The sequence below is a fragment of the Aquarana catesbeiana genome, linkage group LG07, assembly GCF_042186555.1.
Source record: "Aquarana catesbeiana isolate 2022-GZ linkage group LG07, ASM4218655v1, whole genome shotgun sequence".
NCBI lineage: Eukaryota > Metazoa > Chordata > Amphibia > Anura > Ranidae > Aquarana > Aquarana catesbeiana.
Window position 1 is genome coordinate 4779931 of NC_133330.1, and position 19813 is coordinate 4799743.

At 44.8% G+C, this 19813-nt stretch overlaps 1 protein-coding gene across 1 annotated transcript; it reads left to right on the top strand.

Moving 5' to 3' along the window:
* The first annotated feature begins 8741 nt into the window (after window positions 1-8741).
* LOC141102319 (olfactory receptor 1G1-like) lies at window positions 8742-9735 on the top strand. Its single transcript, XM_073591278.1, has one exon. The coding sequence runs from the start codon at window positions 8794-8796 to the stop codon at window positions 9733-9735; it is 942 nt and encodes a 313-aa protein (XP_073447379.1). The 5' UTR covers window positions 8742-8793.
* The last annotated feature ends 10078 nt before the right edge of the window (window positions 9736-19813 follow it).

Here is a 19813-nt window from a genome sequence, read left to right on the forward strand (position 1 = left end):
AGTCCGTTGAAAGTCCGGAGAAGCCCACACACGATCGGATTACCGGCCAGCTTTAGTCCGTCAGCGTCCGTTGGACTTTTGTAGACGAAAAGTCCGACCGTGTGTACGCGGCATAACAATCAATAAAGTCAATTCAGACAAGTGTCCATATGTGTCCATCAAAAATGTTCATATAATGTGTCAAAAATTATATAATGTCCAATCCTGAATATATTAATACCTAATGTCAACGAAAAACTCCATAAAAAAAATAAAATAAATTAAATATCCATATATATCCATCCAAAATATGTGTTCATATCATGTTCCAACAGGATATTGTGCTGTGCACCGCTCCCAGTAACAAGTAACGATAAATCCGTGTATCACCACTGGAATGATTAAATGTGCCTCTTACCAGATCCATAGGATCTCTTAATTATAGGAGATCATGATACGCATAGAGTAGATATCTCATATGAATATTACAAAGAAAAGAAGAGCTGGTGTGAGATGGGTAGAGGTGACACTCAGTCCCCAATAGTATGCACACAACAAAAAACAAAATTGCGCATGGGACTTTTAAAAGAGTACACACCAAACGCACAGAGCAAAATTTGTAAACAATTTATTAACAAACATTTAAAAACAACACTTAGTACAGAACAAAAAATATATGATAGACATCAACATATTAGTAGATTTTACATTCATATAATAAACCTTTCCGTAAGACCTGGATATGTCATGAAAGTGACTGACAACAGTCTAGGACAGCTGTGCTGGGTCTCGATGTGTTTCGCTAGCAAAGTCTTGCTTCTTCGGGAGAAGCACAGAGCAATGGGCAGTTTTGTTTTTCGTTGTGTGGATATCTCATATGTAGCTTTATCCAGTGGATGTTCCAACCCCCCGTGGCAGATGGATCCAAAAGCCCAAAAACCAGCGTCTCAGCCCCGTGCACTCCGATCCAGATTCCCTCCGCACCTTACACTCGGTACATGCATAGGATTCAAACAGAAGGAAGACTCATCACGTAATGTGTCAAACTTGAATGTTTAATAAGCTAGAATTTTGCACTTACAGCAAAACAGAAACAATCCAGCAGTAGAGAAAGGATAATCCGACCGTGGAATCACCAACAGCTCTGGATCATAATAACGTCACAGCTCTCGACTCCTGCCGAAGCATTTCCCCGTAAAAGGCAACGTCTGGGAATGGAGGTTTAAATACACAAGATTGCAGTACAATGACACAGAAGATGGTATATGACCCCTCAAAAACTTCACACGATTTTCCTGAAGTATCTCAGAGTGCTGGGTTCTTTGAAAACATTTTTGAAGCTGTCCAATGCTAAGCACACTGTTGCAGCTAGTTATGGCTTTAGCTGCCTAGTAGACAGTACAACCCATTAAGCTAACTCTTCCTATATGTTTATTGTTTGCCCCTATTCCGCCCCTGTCTCTTATCATCATGAGAAACTTCTTACATCTCCTGTTCAGTGTGATACAATAGGTTATCACCTTACATTGCCATTCACAATAAACCTCCGTAGCTGAAGTCTATAACAGAGACTCGCTAATTCTTATAAAGAGAATTCATCCCTCTATCCATTAAACCATTCAATAATTCCATAACAAATGGGACACATGGTCAACTTCTCAACTAATGTACTAATTTTGGAACCTTCATCTTTGATTTCCCCCTACTACATGCCCCTGGTGTACTGTATGCTGTGTTAATTTGTTTCCCACCCAAACCCAAGGGCTGCAGCATGAGTTTGTTTAAGAAGATTTCTGGCTTCACTTGGTGCGGCCTTCAAACTTTGGTGGCCAGTTTTCACCACTCCATACCTAAGGGCTGCAGCTCTATTTATTTTTAGAATGACACCTCCCTGTGACTCATGTCTCCAGTTTTAGGCTTGTTGGTGCTTCCGTCCATTGACCACTGGCCAATTATTAGCCACCCCAATGTAAGGAATGAACCTCTAACGATTATTTTTTTTTTTAATGGAAAAATGTAAACTTCAGTAATAACTGTATTGCAAAGTGTTGCATTCTAAAAAAAATTTAATTTCCAGCTTCAAAGGATCACTCAGATAAACATGAACACTGTCAATCACAGTGCATACAGGACTCACAAACACAAAACACAAAACATGTAACAAAAACTGTTCTGATCGTCCGGGCGCCAAATGTTAGTGCATGGGCTGTTACGTGATAAATATCGCAAGTGTATGTGGTACAATGACCAATGTGGGGTTTTTTTGTTGTTTTTTGTTTTTTATTAATGTTTATTCAGAGTTTAATGCATAAAAGATACAGTGGTAGTTTAAATAGATGAACAGTATATCATGACAATCGGGTAAGCATAGGTAAAGATAAGAAGGTAAAGATAATAAGTTGAGCTGGATTTTGTTCAATAACAAGTGTAACGATATAGAGAATAATTGTATTGTGTTAACTATTATATAGTAAAACTTTCTGGCATGGAACATGGAGAGAGAGTTAACAGGAGGGTTGGATGACTTCTAGCAGAACAAAACTGAGAGTACTCACAGAAAAAATACAATAGACAGTGTAGATCATTAGGAGTCAGAAATAATATAGACAGTCAAGTATATTACCGGGCATTATTGGCTTGCAAGTTTCAGTTTGCCCAGGGAGTCGGTCATGTTGGCCTTCAGATACCATTCGGTGTACTGGAAGGAAGTCAATAAAGTCCTAATCTCGGGCTGTGAGAAAGTATGCTTGATAAATGAACGCCATCTTATATAGAATTGCTTAGTGGGAGCATAGTTTTGCAGTACAGTGTCAAGTTTTTCTTGATAGGACAGTGTCATGAGGTCTTTCTACACTGCAGAAATGGTAGGTGGGTGAGAGGTAGTCCATACTTTAAAAATATTTTTACGGGCCGCTAGGAGGCAGAGGTGGGTCCATTGAGATATACATATCCTGAGTTCTTCAGGGTGTGGATGTTTGGGTAAGCTGTAACTAAATAGCAATAGCTGAGGTGTCTTGGGAATGAGTAATTCTGTGATTCTATGTATGAAGGTGATGATATGGTCCCAAAAGGTGGAGATTGGAGGGCAGAGCCAAAAGCGGTGGAAGAGTGAGGGTTTTTTGGATCCACATTGTGGATATGCTGCCAAGTGTGATGGTGAATTTGAGGAAAGAAACGGGATGAAGGCTCTATGGATTAATTTGAACTGAGTTTCTCTCCATGTTTCATTAATGATGCACTTACAGAGTTTCAGATAGCCTTCCAGAAATTTGTCACACAAGTAAACCTCTGGAAGGCCCTTGTGCCAGTTCTTAAAGAGTACTTTGGCCGTATTGGTATTAATGTCTGAACGTAATGATTTGTAAATATCGGAGATAGGGTAGGTGCATTTGTTAAGCAGACGATCAATCATGGATAGACGGAATCTTTTTGAAGCATCCTGGCAGCTGTAAGTTGTGTATGAAAGCTCCTGGTTATGATATAGAAGGTGCATTGAAGGAAGTTGAAACTCGATCATTAACTCATAGAAGGGTTTTGGTTTCATTGTATCCAGGTGGAATAAAGAGGTTGTTTTTACCAAGCCCTTAATGCGCCAAATGTCATAACCTTGTATTTCATTGCTTGAGGAAACATGGGATTGCCTTGGATCAAGAGATGTCGGAGGCAGATGAAGCTTTTTCCTGATCTCCCACCAGGCAATAACCGTGTCGCGGATTAGAATGTTATTTTGTAAGTCCTTTGGGAGGGGTTGTATTTTACTATGTAAAATACCAGAGAGATGGTAAGGAGAGGCTAGACTAGATTCTAAAGTATAATTGGCATAAATGGAAGACTGAGACACCCAATCTAATCCATACCTAAGCAAACATGTCAAGTTATACATTCTAATATCATGGAGGTTAGCTCCTCCTTTGCCTTTGGGAGGATGCAGCTTAGACAAAGCAATGCAAGGTCTTTTCTTACACCATAGAAGGGAAGTAATAGCCTTATTGAGTTTTTGCACTTCTTAATGTTTCAAGGGGGGGGATAGTTTGTAGAGGGTATAGAAGGTGAGGAAAACTCACCATTTTAACTAGGTGGCATCTTCCGAAGCACGAAAAAGGTAGAGTCATCCAGGCCTCCAGCTCTTTCATAATTTTAGTGAACAATGGGGGGAAGTTGAGGTGATAGAGTGAAAAGGGTTCTTTCCCTAGCCTGATATCTAAATAAACAATAAATTATTGGGCTAGTGGAAACAGGGAAGATGCATCCCATCGCGAAGAGACGGATTGAGTAAGGGGCAGAACTTCACTCTTGTCATAGTTTACCCGTAGATCAGAGCAGGTACGAAAGATGTCTAAAACTGATCGTAGGGTATCAAGATCGGAGTATGGGTTTGAAGTAAAGATCAACATATTGTCAGCAAACAATGCCATACTCCCTTGAACCAATTTTGATACCGTAGAGGAGGGCGAAGGTTAGCAGGTATCTCGAAAGAGGTTCCAAGGCCAAGCTGGGCAAAAGGGGTGATAGGGGGCACCCCTGTCTTGTGCCTTTATGGAGGGGAATATTACCTGAGATGCCTCCGGAGGTGATAATCTGGGCCGATGGGTTGGAGTATATGTTCTGCAAGAAGTCAAGGACACGTCCCGTGAAACCAAATTTAAATAAGACTGTGAAAAACCAGTTGAGATTGACATTGTCAAAGGCCTTTTCTGCGTCAGTTTTATAATTGCTGTCCAATGTTATAATATTCTGATGGATGAGATTTGGCATACTCAAGGGCTGCCAGAACTTTGCAGATGTTGGAGGTTGCAGAGTGGCTGGTGACAAAGCCAGCCTGAGCCGGGTGAATTAAAGAAGGAAGTAAAGGAGCTAGGCTGGAAGCAATAATTTTGGACAGTATTTTGGCATCCAGATTAAGTAAGGAGATTGGCTGGTAAGAACCAGGAAGGGAGGGGTCCTTCCCTCTCTTGGCAAGGACTTTAATATAGGCCTGAGAACCTGTAGGCATATATCTGTCTCCATTACACATTGCATTGTAAAGGGATTGGAGGCTGAGGAGGATGTCTTCACTGATTGCCTTAAAGAACTCGGCAGAATACCCATCAGGACCAGGGGCTTTGCTATTCGCCAACATTTTAATTGTGAAAGTTATTTCCTCTGGGTATATGGGTGCATTGAGATCATTTAGCTGGGACATTGGGAAGTACTATGCCATCTAGAAATGAGTGGGCTGTGTCTTTGTCTACTGGATCTTTGGAATATATAGCCGTATAATAGGCTTCTAGAATTGTAGAAATTTCTTGTGGGGACTGTGTAAGTTGGCCTGCGCTGTCTTTAAGTGCCATGATATGTGTTGGTTTATAAGCGCCTTTGGTGAGCCTAGAAAGTAGTTTGCCAGGTTTATTGCCAAATTTATGAAGTTGCACATCTAGAAAGGACTGTTTTAACCGTTCTTGCTGATCTACCCATAGATCCAAAGAGCGTGTGTGGCCTTGTGCCAAGCAGTTTTGTGTTCTGGCGAGTCAGAACTTGCTAAATTACATTGGGCTTGACAGAGGGTTTCACTAGCCTGTTTGTATTTTTGCGATGTGGCTTTCTTAAAAGAGGAAGTATAGGCAATAATTTTGCCTCAAAGGAATACCTTTCCTGCTTCCCAGAATAAAATAGGATCACTCATATGCTCTTGGTTAAGAGAGACATAGTCCGACCATGTCGTACGTATGGTATGTAGGGAGTCCTCATCTTGTGCTAAGTAATTGGGTAATTTCCAAATTTTAGGGGTCGCTTGAATGTTTGAAGAATGTCTATGGTTAGAGATATCTCAGAGTGATATGAAATGGCCATATCATGTATAGTAGAATTACAGATGGATGGGAGAAGAAGGGGGAGCAGAACAAGTAATCTAGTCTGGCCAGGGAGTCTTGAGAAGCGCAGTAGAAAGTGAATTCTCTGTCTGTAGAGTGACTAAGGTGCCAGGGGTCTAGCATGTTCAATGCGGACACCATATGAGATAGTGGGTAGTCTGCATGTGTAAGTGTGGCTCCTGACCTAGCCCTATGGGGTTTACGTGATCTATGGTCTTCATCTGGGTGCATTACCATATTAAAATCACCTCCTACAATGTGAAGGGGCAGTGGGTGTTGCATGATCTACGCAGGTGTGTCTTTGAAAAAGGATGAGCTGGGAGAGTTTGGGGCAGAGATGTTGGTTATCTGGATAATACGGGATGAAAACTGAAGGTCTAAGGAGACTTTACGACCAAGGTCATCACAAATTACTGACTGAATAGTACAAGGAAGGCTTTTGTGCAGCAGTATGATAACTCCTACTTTTGGGCCTACAGCTGGGGACCCCACCACCTCCCCTACCCAAAGTTTTTTGAGATGGAAGAAGTCTATTTCTGATAAATGGGTTTCCTGGAGTAGGGCAATGTCACCCCGTAAGCGTTTAAGGTGACGTAGTACCTTCATGCGTTTTATAGGGGAGCGAAGACCTTTGACATATTTTTTTGGTGGCCATTGGGAGGGGTAATGGGTTTTTAGCTAGTGGAATAGGTACTCCCAGAAGACCAAAACCATGGGCAGAAAAGGAGTGTGATGCTACCCGTAAAAAGTGAGGGGAAAGGTAGGCAGATGGGAAAATCCAGAAGAGGATGGAGGAGGTTCAGAAAGGTCAATAAAAGGGAATAAACAACAAAACTATAAAATGTCTGTATCACTGGCTTCACTTTTTTCCACACTGTGTATCACTAGGCTCTAGGTCCCTAAAGCTCTAGTCCACTGGCAAGTAGAGAAGATGCTCTACAGGAGCGGTGTGAGGCATAGGTAGTACAAATAGACTGCACCCTCAGGTAGAGCATCCCTTCCAGTGCCATAAACAGGGTAATATATAGGTAACAGTAAACTTAAGTAACCAATATAACCAAGAAACAGAAGACCAGGTTCTAGTTGGATCATCAGGTCCGTTACAGTGAGTAGAAATGCAACCTCAGAATTGCCAGGAGGTTACCAGATCTGTGGATAGACCTGGGTCAAAAAAAGAAAAAACACAAGGAGCTGACCTTGGGCTCCCTCCGAGAGTCAGTATAATCGCCTGCGGCTAGAAAAATATCCAAACTTAATCTTCTTGGGAGCATTTTTTCGTGGGCTGCGTTGATCCTTGCAAGAGAGGGACTCCTTCCTGGCTGGTGGCATTTTCTCTGAAGGCTTTAGATTTAAAGATCTGAGGTACTGCTCCCCCTCTAAAGGGGAGTGAAATGTCATGTGCTGGCCATCTGATGTCGTGAGAAGTAGGATGGCGGGGTAGGCGAGGGAAAATTTGAGGTGTTGTTGAAAAAGAACAGAGCAGACCTGGCCGAAAGCTTTGCATTTGCGGGACACCTCTGCAGAGTAGTCTGCAAACAATAAGAGATTATGGCCATCAACTTGCAGGGTGCGTTGTTGCCTAAACTTTTGTAGTATAAGCTGTTTGTCTGCATAATTCAGGTAGCGGGTGATGACTGGCCTTGGAGATGATCTGTTTTCAATAAGAGGACCCAGCATATGCGCCCTTTCCACTATGCACTGTGTGTCGAACCCCAGTGCCTTGGAGATGGCGGAGGAGCACAGCTTTGCCAATTCGTTAGCCTTGACTGATTCTGGGATGCCAATAATATGCAAATTGCTCCGCCTGGAACAGTTTTCCAGGTCTTCTAACTTATCCTGGATAGCCTGTAAAGCTTCATCATGCGCATGGAAAGTGTTGGATGCTTGAAGCATTTCATCCTCTATGAATGAGGTGCTCTGTTTCCTGTATGCACTGCAGCTGCTTTCCCAGCTCCTTCTGAAGCTGAGCCATGCCCTGTGTGACAGCCGCCTCCACTGCTGAAGAGATGGTGGGGGTGAGAAGGGCTGCCACAGCTTCAGCAATTCGGGCATATGCAGGATCGGTCACTGCAGGGGCGCACGGAGCTGCTGAGAGAAATGGTTCAGAGTTGAGAGGGAGCCGGGAGTTCTACTCAGGGAGATCCTCCATGGCTACGGGTCCCGCCATGCTGGTCTTGGCAACGGGCAGCTCTGAGCTGTCAGTCTGGCTGTGCTGTGTTTGCGGGCAGGATCGTTCAATGAACCGGTCCATTAATGTGCCCAGCACTGGTGATAGGTGAGTCGGCTGCGGGTGAGCTCCTGGAGCAGTTTTATATGCTGATTTCAGCAGGCTTAGTGGGAGCTAAGCTGTCTCACCTCTGTACCATGTAGCGCCAGACCTAATGATTTTCAGTAAGACAGCTACCTGTGTCTTGTGTTTCTGCATTTTGGACTGTTGTTGCTTCTACCAAACTGTGTTGACCCTGGACAATATTTACTTTCCTTACTGCCTATCAACTGTGTGATTCAATTAAGTTTTTTTTGGCAGCCCTTATAAAATGTAGCTACAAAATGATGGAAGCAAAAAGAAAAGCAATGCTCCTTTTATAGTGTTTTAGATCACTTTCTCCACTAGCCAACATAATAAAATAGGTGACCAAAAGGTAAAAACACTTTCTGTGGATTCTAAATTCAAATTTTAAAGACTGTTCTCAATTATAGAAAAGGGGTTCCCAAGGTGTTATAAATTACATCTTTAGAGATCAATAATGAGACTTTCAGCTTTGTGTTCTAACAACGCAAAGCTTTATCCTGCGGGAATGCCGACATTTTATAAAATAATAAATCATTCAGTGCTAGAAATGCCTACATGTAAACCTTAATGCACTGTGAAGGTACACCGTACAGGTTTTCCAATTCATCCCCAGATTCATAATTTTATAATTCTTCTATAGTGATACATTTAAACAGAGAAAAAAATAATAATATGAGAAATCTGACAGAGATTTCCTCTTTCACTCTTGTGGGTCTATCAGACCATCCACAGACCATGAATGCACTTTTTGTGCTCTTCCTTCTGATCTATCTGATGACTCTTTTCACAAACCTTCTTATTTTTTTCTTGGTCCTCACTGACTACCATCTGCACAACCCAATGTATTTTTTTCTTGCCAACTTGGCATTTCTGGACTTGTGCTATTCATCAGTGACCTCACCAAGGATGTTCTTTGATTTGGTCACAAAAAGCCGATCAATATCCATTCCTGCCTGTATAACCCAAGTCTTTTTCTACATCTCATTTGTTTGCTCAGAACTTTTCTTGCTCTCAGCAATGTCCTACGACCGATACATTGCCATCTGCCACCCTCTACATTACAAACTAATTATGTCTTGGAGAGTCTGTATTCAAATGGCCTCTCTGATCTGGGTTGCAGGATATTCCATCTCTTTGGTTTATACTTTATTTTTGCTCAGGTTGTCCTTCTGCAGAACATCTTCCATCCACAACTTCTTTTGTGACGTCCCACACTTATATCAAATTACATGTACTGACCCCTTCATAAACATGATGGTCATATTTGTATTAGGTGGTAGTACAGGATTGGGAGCCTTTCTTTTGACCTTTTTTCCCTATATCTATATTTTCAGTACCATCCTTAGAATCCATAGCAAGACTGGAAAGAGGAAAGCATTCTCCACCTGCACATCACACCTCACCGTGGTCTTCATCTTTTATGGCTGCTTCATTTTTATTTACTTGGTCCCCTCTTCCAATGATATAGTCAATTTAAATAAACTGTTTACAGTCATAACTTCCCTCATTAACCCCTTGCTGAATCCTCTGATCTACAGCCTGAGGAACAAGGACCTTATGGAGGCACTTATGAAGTCGTATTTTCACCTAAAATTAATCCAGGCATCATGGTGAAAATGTAATTGTGAACATTGACACTTTTTATTTCTGTGCCATTTTCAGTTGTTTAAAAAATTCAGCAATGTCCTTTATAAAATGTAAACATGTTGGGTGCACGTGGTTGTACTTACCCTTACATGACCAGGGGTCATTGTACCCCACAAACCAAATGTAGCAGTTTCAATACACTTTGGTTATCCTCAAAATATTTGTTTACCATTTTTATGCACCTACAGGGCTATTAATTAGAACAAAGTTTTTATAAATACCCAGATCAGATTATATACAGTTAAAGCTAACAAATAGAGAAAAATCTGAAAAAAAATCAGTTTTAGTTTGATTTATGAGCAACCTATAATACTTTTTCAAATATTTTCACCAAATAATTTTCTCCTTTTTCTCCCAAGTACAGAAACCCTGATGTAGGTTTTGATATATGTTGGATCTTTATGATTGATAAGCAATATATTGTACTCAGTGGGCGGATGGGTGATCATTCTATACAGCATCTCTTACAGTATAAAAAAATAAAGAAAAATAGTTTTTACTAAATCAATAGAACTTTTTAGATGACAAAGAAGACCATTAGAAAAGCTTTATGTAAAACTCATGTTTTGTCATGTAATGTCATGCTATGTGCTATGCTATGTGTTTCCAAGCACAAGTGTTTATAACCACTTTTGAGAGGATAGCAGAAAGAGAGAGAGAAAGGAGTGGTCTCAAGGCCAATGGGCTGGCATTGTTGCCCCTTTCCATACTGGTGATTAGGGATGAGCTTCGTGTTCGAGTCGAACCCATGTTCGACTCGAACATCGGCTGTTCGATCGATCGCCGAATTGCGAACGTTATGGGCCGTTCGCGCTAAATTCGTGTGGCGCGTCACGGCCCATAATTCACTGCGGCATCGCAGTGCATTGCTGGCTGATGATTGGCCAAGCATGCACTATGACCCGCATGCTTGGCCAATCACAGCGCTGTCAGTAGAGAGAGCTGTAATTGGCCAAAGCCAGGGTGGCTTTGGCCAATTATGGCTCAGGGGATTTAGTACACACCCCACACTATATAAGGCCGCCTGCACGGCGGCCCTGTGTAGTGTGTGTTCCGGTGTGCTGAGAGATAGAGAGAGAGAGAGACAGTGTCATTTGATTTGAGTTAGATAGATTAGGCAGAACAGTCAGTCAGTTAGCTGCACTTACAGTGTATTGTGTATATATATGCATCCCAGGTGTTGCATATATATATATACACTGTATTCAGTTTAGCTAGATCCGTTCCTGTTATCTTCTATCTAGACTATTTACATTTAATGCAGTGCGTCCTGCTCACAGTGTTCAGCTAGATCCGTTCCTGCTATTTACATTTAGTGCAGTGCGTCCTGCTCACAGTGTTCAGCTAGATCCGTTCCTGTTATCTTCTAGACTATTTACATTTAGTGCAGTGCGTCCTGCTCACAGTGTTCAGCTAGATCCGTTCCTGCAATTTACATTTAGTGCAGTGCGTCCTGCTCACAGTGTTCAGCTAGATCCGTTCCTGCTATTTACATTTAGTGCAGTGCGTCCTGCTCACAGTGTTCAGCTAGATCCGTTCCTGCTATTTACATTTAGTGCAGTGCGTCCTGCTCACAGTGTTCAGCTAGATCCGTTCCTGCTATTTACATTTAGTGCAGTGCGTCCTGCTCACAGTGTTCAGCTAGATCCGTTCCTGTTATCTTCTAGACTATTTACATTTAGTGCAGTGCGTCCTGCTCACAGTGTTCAGCTAGATCCGTTCCTGCAATTTACATTTAGTGCAGTGCGTCCTGCTCACAGTGTTCAGCTAGATCCGTTCCTGCTATTTACATTTAGTGCAGTGCGTCCTGCTCACAGTGTTCAGCTAGATCCGTTCCTGCTATTTACATTTAGTGCAGTGCGTCCTGCTCACAGTGTTCAGCTAGATCCGTTCCTGCTATTTACATTTAGTGCAGTGCGTCCTGCTCACAGTGTTCAGCTAGATCCGTTCCTGCTATTTACATTTAGTGCAGTGCGTCCTGCGCACAGTGTTCAGCTAGAGCCGTTCCTGCTATTTACATTTAGTGCAGTGCGTCCTGCTCACAGTGTTCAGCTAGATCCGTTCCTGTTATCTTCTAGACTATTTACATTTAGTGCAGTGCGTCCTGCTCACAGTGTTCAGCTAGATCCGTTCCTGTTATCTTCTAGACTATTTACATTTAGTGCAGTGCGTCCTGCTCACAGTGTTCAGCTAGATCCGTTCCTGCTATTTACATTTAGTGCAGTGCGTCCTGCTCACAGTGTTCAGCTAGATCCGTTCCTGTTAAATTCCTACTGACCGGCAGGCTTGTCTGGTTACAGTATATAAAGCTACCTGAAGAAAATTACAGGTGTTCTATTTGATCCTATTAGTACCACGGTCAGGCAGCTAGACTATTTACATTTAGTACAGTGCGTCCTGCTCACAGTGTTCAGCTAGATCCGTTCCTGTTATCTTCCTACTGACAGGCAGGCTTGTCTGGTTACAGTATATAAAGTTACCTGAAGAAAATTACAGGTGTTCTATTTGATCCTATTAGTACCACGGTCAGGCAGCTAGACTATTTACATTTAGTACAGTGCGTCCTGCTCACAGTGTACAGCTAGATCCGTTCCTGTTATCTTCCTACTGACAGGCAGGCTTGTCTGGTTACAGTATATAAAGCTACCTGAAGAAAATTACAGGTGTTCTATTTGATCCTATTAGTACCACGGTCAGGCAGCTAGACTATTTACATTTAGTACAGTGCGTCCTGCTCACAGTGTACAGCTAGATCCGTTCCTGTTATCTTCCTACTGACAGGCAGGCTTGTCTGGTTACAGTATATAAAGCTACCTGAAGAAAATTACAGGTGTTCTATTTGATCCTATTAGTACCACGGTCAGGCAGCTAGACTATTTACATTTAGTACAGTGCGTCCTGCTCACAGTGTTCAGCTAGATCCGTTCCTGTTATCTTCCTACTGACAGGAAGGCTTGTCTGGTTACAGTATATAAAGCTACTTGAAGAAAATTACAGGTGTTCTATCCCAGCTTAGTGCAGCTACAGGCCATTAGTATGTCTGGAAGGCCAAGAAGGAGAGGCAGACAGTCACAAGCCAATAAGAGAGGGCAAGCAGGCTCTGTGTCTAGTGCTGGTCGTGGAGACGGTGCATCCTCATCAGCACGTGGCCATGGGACACGCTTGGCCTTTTTTTCGGCAGCTGGCCATGTTGAGCCGCAACATGCGGAAGACTTGGTCGAGTGGATGACCAAGCCGTCCTCATCCTCCTCATCCTCTCTCACCCATGCCCAGGGTGCTTTGTCTGGCAAAGCAGCGGCCTCTTCCCTCAGCTCAATGTCATCAGTGACTCCTTCCCTAGCTCCACCATGTCCTCATGAGGATTCCCTCGAACTGTTTGACCACAGTGTTGGGTACATGCTCCAGGAGGATGCCCAGCGTTTGGAAGGCTCTGATGACGATACTGAGCTCGATGAAGGCAGTAACATGAGCGCGGACAGAGGGGGTGCCCAAGAAGGACAGCAATCTGGCAGTCATGCTCCCCCTGCTGCAGCATACTGCCAGGTTTGCTCCAGTGATGAGGAGGGAGGGGATGATGAGGTCACTGACTCAACGTGGGTGCCTGATAGGAGAGAGGAGGAGGAGGAGGAGGAGGAGGCGGCGGCACATCACCAACGAGGCAGGATGCCCTCCAGGGGCCAGCCTAAGGGCAGCACATTGACTGCATCACACCCCAAAGCTCCACATGTGCAGGGCGCTGCAGTCTCTGCGCGTTATTCAAAAAGTTCTTTGGTGTGGGCCTTTTTTGAGACGAGTGCATCAGATCGCACCGCTGCTATTTGCAACATATGTCTCAAGCGTATCTCGCGTGGCCAAAATATCTCCCGCTTGGGTACCACATGCTTGACCAGACATATGTTGACCTGCCATGCAGTTCGTTGGCAAGCGTATCTAAAAGACCCACACCAAAGAACAAAGAGGATCTCTCCTTGCTCCTCATCAGCTGAGATTTCCAACCCCACTAGACCTTCAGTCCTCTCTGAGACCTGCAGTGAGAGGAATGAAGGTGTAGAATTAGGTGTGTCACAGCCAAGTACTTGTGGGCAATCTGCTTTTGGTACACCGACGTCAGATTGTACCAGGCAAATTTCCCTGCCCCAGCTGCTGCACCGCCGAAAGAAGTTTGCTCCCAGCCATCCACATGCCCAGCGGTTGAATGCTAGCTTGGCAAAATTGCTAGCACTTCAACTGCTGCCTTTTCAGTTGGTAGACTCTGCCCCCTTCCGTGAGTTTGTGGAATGTGCGGTTCCTCAGTGGCAGGTACCCAAACGCCACTTTTTCTCACGGAAGGCGATTCCGGCTCTCTACCGGCATGTGGAAGGCAATGTCCATGCCTCGCTGGACAGGGCGGTCAGCGGTAAGGTGCATATTACCGCTGACTCATGGTCCAGCAGGCATGGACAGGGACGTTACCTAAGTTTCACGGCGCATTGGGTGACTCTGCTGGCAGCTGGGAAGGATGCAGGACAAGGTGCAGTAGTGTTGGAGGTTGTTCCGCCACCACGCCTCCAAAATGCTGATTGTGACACACCTCTCTCCTCCACCCCCTCCTCTTCTTCTTCCTCCATGGCCTCTTCCTCGGAACCAGCGGTGCTCCGTAGGCGTTCAAGGGGCTACGCAAGTACGCAGGCCAAAAGATGCCATGCGGTGCTTGAGCTGGTGTGCTTGGGGGACAGGAGCCACACTGGGGCAGAGGTTCTGTCAGCTCTGCAGGGGCAGGTTCAGAGGTGGTTGACGCCACGCCAACTTAAGGCAGGAATGGTGGTTTGCGACAATGGCACCAACCTCCTCTCTGCCCTCCGACAGGGACAAATGACCCATGTGCCCTGTTTGGCTCACGTCCTTAACTTGGTGGTGCAGCGGTTCTTGGGCAGGTACCCGGGCTTACAGGATGTCCTGAGGCAGGCCAGGAAAGTCTGTGTGCATTTCCGCCGGTCATATAATGCCAGTGCTCGGCTGACGGACCTCCAAAAGGAGTTTAACCTGCCCAAGAACCGCCTAATCTGTGACATGCCCACCAGGTGGAACTCAACGTTGGCCATGCTGCAGCGGCTGCACACGCAGCAGAGGGCCATCAATGAGTACCTGTGCGACTATGGCACCAGGACAGGGTCAGGGGAGCTTGGTTTTTTTTCCCCACGCCAGTGGGCCATGATCAGGGATGCATGCACTGTCCTGTCACCATTCGAGGAGGCCACGAGGATGGTGAGCAGTGACAGTGCATGCATCAGTGACACTGTCCCCCTTGTCCACCTGTTGGAGCACACGCTGCGTGGAATAATGGACAGGGCACTTGAGGCAGAGCAGAGGCAGGAAGAGGAGGACTTCCTTAGCTCTCAAGGCCCCCTTTATCCAGACAGTGTTCCTGCGTGCCCGCCGATCACACAGGAAGAGGACGAGGAGGAAGAGGAGGAGGAGGAAGATTGTGTCAGTATGGAGGTGGAGCCTGGCACTCAGCATCAGCAGCAGTCTTTAAGGGATCAGTCCCAAGAAACACATGGACTTGTACGTGGCTGGGAGGAGGTGGCTGCGGACCATGTCGTTCTTAGTGACCCAGAGGACTCCGGACCGAATGCCTCAGCAAACCTACGCTGCATGGCCTCCCTGATCCTGCAAAGCCTGCGTAAGGATCCTCGTATTCGTGGTATCAAGGAGAAGGACCAATACTGGCTGGCAACCCTCCTTGATCCACGTTACAAGGGTAAGGTTGCGGACCTTATCTTGCCATCGCAGAGGGAGCAGAGGATGAAACATCTTCGGGAGGCCTTGCAGAAAGGTCTGTGCAACGCGTTCCCAGAGACTGGGAGGTTACAAACTCCTGTTTCTGGACAACGTGTTGCTGAGGCTTCGGTCAGTCAAAGAAGGAGCGGTGGAGAAGGTGGCCGTCTGACCAATGCGTTCAGACAATTTTTTGGTCCGCAGCCCCAAGGTATGATCGGTTCCAGCAACCATCGCCAGCGTCTGTTTTACATGGTGCAGGAATACCTAGGGGCAAGATCAGACTTGGACACCTTTCCCACCGAAAATCCTCTGGGTTACTGGGTCTTGAGGATGGATCACTGGCCAGAGCTTGCACAGTATGCAATTGAGCTACTGGCCTGTCCTGCATCCAGCGTTCTTTCGGAACGCACATTCAGTGCTGCTGGAGGCGTGGTAACCGATCACAGGGTGCGTCTGTCCACCGACTCGGTCGATCGGCTGACCTTCATAAAAATGAATGAGTCTTGGATCACCACCAGCTACCAAGCACCTGATGCTGATGTAACCGAATAATTTTTTTTGAAATCTCAGATCCCTTCAAAGACTGCCTATGCTGATGCTGAGTGACTATCCCTGAGTAATTATCCTCTTCCTCCTCAATCATCACGCTGATAGCTTGTAAGAACATTTTTGGTTCTGGGCGCCACCACCAGTGCCTAAGGCACAATTTTTCAGCCCCTGTTTAACAGGGGCGTGTAATTACAATTTTTGATGTAATACTTTGCAGCAGGGCTCGTTCCTGCATTCCAACTAGAGTGTCTGTGAGGGGTTGCAGTGTTGTGGCACCAGCACCAGTGCCTAGGGCCCAATTTTTCTGCCCCTGTCTAACAGGGGCGTGTAATTACAATTTTTGATGCAATACTTTGCAGCAGGGCTCGTTCCTGCGTTCCAACTAGAGTGTCTGTGAGGGGTTGCAGTGTTGTGGCACCAGCACCAGTGCCTAAGGCCCAATTTTTCTGCCCCTGTCTAACAGGGGCGTGTAATTACAATTTTTGATGCAATACTTTGCAGCAGGGCTCGTTCCTGCGTTCCAACTAGAGTGTCTGTGAGGGGTTGCAGTGTTGTGGCACCAGCACCAGTGCCTAAGGCCCAATTTTTCTGCCCCTGTCTAACAGGGGCGTGTAATTACAATTTTTGAAGCAATAATTTGCAGCAGGGCTCGTTCCTGCGTTCCAACTAGAGTGTCTGTGAGGGGTTGCAGTGTTGTGGCACCAGCACCAGTGCCTAAGGCCTAATTTTTCAGCTCCTGTTCAACAGGGGCATGTAATTACAATTCTTGATCTAATATTTCACAGCAGGGCCCTGTGAGGGCTTACAGTGTTGTGGCCACAGCAACACCTAAGGCCCAAATTTCTGCTGAGTATATAGGGCAGGACCCTACTTTCAAACATCTAACTTACAAACGAGTCCTACTTGCAAACGGAAGGAGACAACAGGAAGTGAGATGAAATCTACCCCTAGGAAGGGAAATTCTCTCCTGTAAGAGTTAATATGGGAAAACAAGTTCTCCTTTCCACTGATGCTTTCCAATCCTTGTTCCACAAAAAAACCCAAATTTTCAAAAAACATTTTTCATTGGGACAAAAAAGTGAGGTGAAATCTTCTGAAGAGGAGGAAAGACAGCAAAACAAATGTCACAGGGGTGATAACCCTTCCCTATGTTTTCCAAAAAGCTTAGAAAAGATTTTTTGGCTGGAGCTAAACACGTTAAAAATGTTCAAAATTACAAACAGATTCTACTTAACAACAAACCTACAGTCCCTGTCTTGTTTGCACCGCCTGTATACTGCTGTTCAGAGTATATAGGGCCTGGTGGCCCCACACCTTTCCTTATTTTAATTTGGGTGCGGGGTTCCCCTTAATATCCATACAAGACCCAAAGGGACTGGTAATGGACTGGGGGGTACCCATGCCGTTTGTCTCACTGATTTTCATCCATATTGCCATGACCCGACATGACATTAAACCCGCAAGCAGTTTTAAATGAGATTTTTTCCTTTAAAAATGACATTTGGTGCAGGGACTGTTCTAAACATGGGAAACACGCGTCACTTTACAGGCATACTATAGACACCCCCCAGGTACGATATTTAAAGGAATATTTCACTTTTTTTTTTTTACTTTAAGCATCATTAAAATCACTGCTCCCGAAAAAACGGACGTTTTTAAAAGTTTTTTTTGCATTGATACATGTCCCCTGGGGTAGGACCCGGGTCCCCAAACCCTTTTTAGGACAATACCATGCAAATTAGCCTTTAAAATGAGCACTTTTGATTTCGAACGTTCGAGTCCCATAGACGTCAATGGGGTTCTAACGTTCGTGCGAACTTTCGGTCCGTTCGCGGGTTCTGGTGCGAACCGAACCGGGGGGTGTTCGGCTCATCCCTACTGGTGATCTAAAAAAGGCCAACTTTGACCTGAGTCTGGAGGGCCTCCAGAATTATCAGTGGTTGAAGGCAGAGATCCTGGCCCAACTTGGGGTGACTAAATGTGGTATGCGCCCAGAGATTCATTACTGGAAATACCACCCTGACTGGCCACCAAGGTCCCCTCAGCTGATCAAAAAAGAGCTGCAAACCAGAGAAATTGATGGGTCCTTAAATGATGGAATAGGTGACTGCAGGACTGGTCCCTACCAGATGACCTGCAGCCCTGGGTGAGTCATGGAGACCCCACAACAATGGATCAGCTGGTCTAGATGGTCAAGAGGTATACCTGTGGTGGAGGACCTGCTTTGCCCTGTCAAGAACTGGCACCAAGGGCAGCAAAACCAGCTATAACACCTATGAAGAAAGCCCTGCCAGACCCTGGAACTGGGTCCAGGCTGGCAGGAAAGCATTTTTTTATGTACAGAGAGCATGTACCACACATCTCAACCTGGTTGAAGATCAGTTTTAGTGTGAAGTGTGGGTAGGTAGCTAGTATCCATGGGGACACCAGGGAGTACCCCCTAGTTCCGTTGTCCATGGCTGTATCTTTCTGACACAAGAGGTTGGGGTGGTGAGCAATCTGATATATGACATCATAGTGGGATGGGACTGTCCATTGTTTCTTGAACTATGGGAACAGGTACAGAATGGACTTTCTAGACAATCAAGAAAATTACAGGCCCTGGTTCTTTCAGGGCCCAATTATGAGGGGTCCGGTCCAGAGTCGCCCACAACAAACCCCACTAATGTTGATAATTTTGACAATGTGAATAATAGTGTGCTGTTGTTGGTGCTCATGTTCCAAGTCTCAAGACTATATTTACCTCTGAGTGGAAGTATTCCTTTCCACTACAGGTCATGATGGGTGAAATTTCCTCTAGTCTGGTGCATCCTGACTTGGATCCGTGTCCCAGGTTGTTGGACACGGCCCAAAAAACTTTGGTTAACACTAGAGAGCAGGTTACTGTTATTGCTGGGGTTCCACAAATGCCTGCTGCAGATAAAAAGGTTTTCTCATTTTGCGCTCAATGGGGACTGTAACTAGTAGCAGTGTGGGGAGGCACCTGCCAAGGCTGTGAACTTTTGCTCACCAAGGAACCTTTGGCCATTGTGAGTTATGTTAATATCAAAGGTTATACCAAAGAGAAAGCCAAGTATAAACTTAGCATCTGTACTGATGGTGTTTTAGTGGTTTTGTCACAGTCCATGACCTCTCTCCCATATCTCATTTCAATATTATAGACGTTTCACACTCTCTTGGGTCTGGGGCTGAACCTAACCAAATCTGTGGCAATGCCCATTGACCTTTCTCCACAGTTAATATAGCCATCAATTTGCATGGTCACTGCAGTCATTATGGTATTCGGCAATACTTATCACCCCTAACTCACAATTTCTTCCCATTTTAGTGAAAATCAGAGATATGACTAAATTGTGGGTAGCCTCCTTATATATCTTTCTTGGGTAGAGTGAAAGCTGTTAAGAAGTCTATCCATTCAAAATCATTTTCTTTTTTCAGGCCCTACTTTTCTCTATCTAGAGAGAATTATCCTTTTATCTCTGGAGTTTATTCCCTTTTTAATGCATGCCAATATTCTGTTTGCTTTGCTAGCAACAGCTTGGCATTGCATGCCATTGCTGAGCCTGTCATCTACTAGGACCCCCAGGTCCTTTTCCATCCTAGATTCCCCCAGAGGTTCTCCCCCCAGTGTATAGATTGCATTCATATTTTTGGCACCCAAATGCATTATTTTACATTTTTCTACATTAAACCTTATCTGCCATGTAGTTTCCCACCCCATTAATTTGTTCAGATC